The sequence below is a fragment of the Trypanosoma equiperdum genome, assembly GCF_001457755.1.
Source record: "Trypanosoma equiperdum strain OVI genome assembly, contig: ctg_1321, whole genome shotgun sequence".
NCBI lineage: Eukaryota > Euglenozoa > Kinetoplastea > Trypanosomatida > Trypanosomatidae > Trypanosoma > Trypanosoma equiperdum.
Window position 1 is genome coordinate 31,115 of NW_027123307.1, and position 3,950 is coordinate 35,064.

Sequence of the window (3,950 nt, forward strand, 5' to 3'; positions counted from 1 at the left end):
ATCTAGCGGCATGGCTACTAACGTTGCTTCCGTGAGTGACAAACAACAATTGTGGCATTCTACCCTGTTGCTGGAGCGACTCTCTACGCGTCGTGTCTTCCAAAATGAAGGCCTTCAGTGCGCCGCTTCTGTAATGCGCTCTGAAGCAGCGAGAGCCGATGGGCGGCTGTGCGACGATTTCGAGGCGGTTCTGCGTGGGAATGCCTTGTATATTCGCCGCTTTGCCTGTGATGAAGACGATATGGCGCTTTACAATAGACTAAAGGGAGAACTCATTGCCGCAACTGGGGCAGAGATGTCAAAGGACGGTGGTTTGATTGAGTGGAGCCGACACCAAATTTTCGAGAATCCAACAGACATCAGTGAGACTTTCAACGCAGTTGTGGAGATGCTGGCGGAGTACTTTGATGTGGATGTCTACGCCACGCGGCTGAATTACTATCGTGATGGCCAGCAGTGGAAACCGCAGCATCATGATAGTCATGCGTACGGCACAGTTAAAACCAGTAACAACGGAGAGGAGCCGCAGCGGGAGGATTTTACTGTTGGGATAACACTTGGGGCTACACGGAGCCTGCTTTTCGTTCACGAGGCTTCCGGCTACCAGTTTGAGTTTCCACAGCGTAATGGTGACTGTTTCGCATTCACAAGTGAGGTGAACAACACGTTTACACATGGTGTTCCCCGTGTCAATACACCCATTGGCGATCGCTTTAGCATTATAGCGTGGGGACGACGTCGCTCCTTAAATGAACGTAATGGCGGATCTGTTGTTGGAGGCGCGAAGCTTCAAGGGAAGGAGCCACAAACGGTAGAGGAGGCCATTGAAATGGCGCATCAACTTGTGTCACGTGGGCCAGCACCAACTCAAACTACTGAGAAAAGGACAGAGAAGGCTGCAACCAAAAACAAGAAAAAAAATCGATTGCAGTGATTTTGTGGAAGTGACATCTACGCCTATACGCATGATACGAGTATATGTGCAAGACACGGTTATATGTTTGGTATCACACACACAATAAAAAAAAAAGGAGAAGCGGGGCGGGGAATTTGTGGGCTGAAATATGATGATGATCAAACATGAAATACAATACGGCGACGCATCACGTAGCAGCATGCTGAAACTAAATAGTGCCGTGCGGTGAGTATTTCTACTGGCATTTTAGAAGAGTTTCGCTGTCAAAACCAAAAAAAAAAAAGACACTGTGTTGTTAGTCTGTTTTCTGTTTGCGCGTGTGGGGCGTACTCGCATACCTACCGTGTCACCCCACAAATCTGTTCGCTATTCTATTCCATTGGTTACTGTGCCATTTTTTCTTTAATGCTTTGGTCTCTTCCCGTTCTTTCTTCCCCTTTCGTTTTGCTATTGGGGGTGACGGTCCTCTTATTGGAGTGCTGAAAGTTTGAAGTCATATTTTATCTGTTTTTCTCTGTTATTTTCCCTGTAACCTGTAATAAGTGTTTGTGTCCTGAAACCGCGGGTTATAATACACATTACTTATCAACTATCGATTATGACCGACCTTCACATGAGAGAGCGGCAGGGTTTCACAGGAAAGCTGAACGATGCTATTCTCGAAAGAGTTCATTTCGTTTCTCGGCGGCTCAACCTTCCACAAATTGAATCAAAGTTTCCACATCTCAGCGTAAGTGACGGTTCGTGGCGTAAATCCCCTCCAGGTGACGATGTGAATCTCGCAACTTTCATTGATCACACGTTACTAAAGCCTGAGGCAACCCAAGCGCTTATAATGAAGTTGTGTAAGGAGGCGCGCGATCACAGATTTCACGCCGTCTGCGTAAATGGCAGCCGGGTACGCTGTTGTGTGAAGGCGCTGAAGGGCAGTGGTGTACGCGTTGCCGCATGTTGTGGTTTTCCACTTGGGGCTGGTAGCACTGAGGCAAAAGTGGCGGAAGCGGTTGCGGCAGTACGAGATGGTGCCGCCGATATCGATATGGTCATTAATGTTGGTGCCGTGAAGGAGCGAAACTACTGCCTCGTGTACAGCGACATAAAAGCGGTGGTGGATGCGTGTGGCCATAATGTGACCACAAAAGTTATTTTTGAAACATGTCTTCTCACACCCGAGGAAATCATTGACTGCTGCATCCTGTCAGTCGCTGCTGGTGCATCATTTGTGAAAACCTCCACAGGATTCAACATTGGTGGTGCCACGCCCGAAGCTGTTGATATGATGTTGGCGACTGTTGGAAACGAAGCGAAGGTAAAGGTAAGTGGTGGTGTGCGTGATCGCGAAACGGCTCTGCAATATGTGAAGGTTGGTGTATCACGCATTGGCACAAGCAGCGGTATTGCCATCATAACACATACCGACCGCTCCCGCAGTAAATACTAACGGATGTTTGTTGCTGAGTATGTGAAGGCTGTGACATATTTGATTTTGAATACAATAGTGGTTACAGGTGCGCGAATTGGGGTGAGTGGGCGTCCGGGAGTGGTTTCAAGTTAATATTTATGTTTCCTTCTTTTTTTTTTCACTTTGGTGGTGCCAGGCCATTGTTATCACCTACACGCCGTGTTCTGGTGGAACAGTAATGGTGGTGTTTGGGAGTGTTGTTTCTTATTTTTTTAATTCTGTTTTGATCATTCTGTGTAACCATTCACGGAGGTTCTGGTGCTCTGTTTGATCTATTTTTTTTGTTTCGTTTTTATGTGATAACCATCAGGACTGTGTGCAGCGGTTACTCGGTTCCAACCTTTTATGTCACCTATTATTTTCGTTATTTATTTAAGTGGGGGGAAAACGTTCTAATTGAAGGAATGGCAAATGTTGGGAACAATCAGGCACTGGTAAATTTACGTTTCTGAATTTCCATATTTCTTTGAAATAAATAATGTATTCTGCGTACCTGCTTTTTGGTTATGTGGCTGTTGAATTTTTTTTTCCTTGTAAAGACGGTCATTTCACTTGTATGAATCACTTTCGCCTTTTGTGCAGCCTCGTAGAAAAGTTAAGAAAAAAAACGCTTATCTCTATACGGATACGCCGTTGGACGTCACGGAACTGTGCTTGGCGCAATGCAGCTATGGTTATAGGAAAGATACATTTTGTTTAAGAAGAATTATGAATATGTGTCATGGCTGTGGACAAAAGAGAAAAAGAAGGGCATCTCCGGTGACCGGAGGTGACGGATGGCTTACCGCCGCGGTTTAAAACTTCAAATTTGAAGTATTTCTTCAGTCTGAATATTTCGCCACCCAGGACCACTTAGACTAGTTACTCTACCCAATATTCATGGGTATTCTGTGAATGATGAACTTAAACATACTTTTTTCCTAACAAAACGCCTGAATGTGTTGAATGATGCACAACCAATACGTGTGTTCTGATAATTGGTATTTGCCACCACCACCACCACCCTTAGTTAAACATATAAAAACATCATCCGCCGTAACGAACAGTTTTGGGACTTCACATTTAGTTGGAGTTGCCCCAGCACTCTCGTGACACAAAATGTTAATACATCATTTCCCCCTAACTTGCAATCAATCCCCTATTTGTTTCGAAAGAGTATAAATATTTTTTGAATGTCTGCGACGAGTGTATTAAATTTTTATTTATTTGCTCTCATGCGTTACGTATAGTACTTCGGCGATCGTCTTTTTGTTGCAATAAATCATCCTCTTTGGGGGTGCTCTCCGCGTGCCTTGGAGATACCATGCAAATCTTCCATTTTTTACTATCATCCGTCACAGTCGCTTCACTTTTTTTCATTTTCTTTTAAAACAGTGCAGCAGAGAGAGGGCAACGCATTCCGTTAAGAAGCTGTCAAGATATTTTTTGTCTCTTTGCCCTCCGGCAGGTTGCAGTTGTTCATACTCCGTTCAAGATAAGGGACGGGGGTGTGTAAGAGAACCAAAAGTAAATAAATAAATAAATAATAGCAAAGTAGGCGAGGTTGGCGTGATGCCGACAACGGCGGATATT

The 3,950-nt window shown here is 44.8% G+C and overlaps 2 protein-coding genes across 2 annotated transcripts; both read left to right on the forward strand.

Annotated features, from left to right (window-relative positions):
* Nucleotides 1–10: 10 nt before the first annotated feature.
* TEOVI_000759200 (uncharacterized protein) lies at nucleotides 11–934 on the forward strand (the record flags this gene model as incomplete). The annotated part of the gene is made up of 1 exon (XM_067221119.1): nucleotides 11–934. One exon carries the CDS (start codon nucleotides 11–13, stop codon nucleotides 932–934), a length of 924 nt encoding a protein of 307 aa, XP_067077220.1.
* Nucleotides 935–1,514: 580 nt separating this feature from the next.
* On the forward strand, nucleotides 1,515–2,357 carry TEOVI_000759300 (deoxyribose-phosphate aldolase, putative; the record flags this gene model as incomplete). Its single annotated transcript, XM_067221120.1, has 1 exon — nucleotides 1,515–2,357. One exon carries the CDS (start codon nucleotides 1,515–1,517, stop codon nucleotides 2,355–2,357), a length of 843 nt encoding a protein of 280 aa, XP_067077221.1.
* Between the last annotated feature and the right edge of the window lie 1,593 nt (nucleotides 2,358–3,950).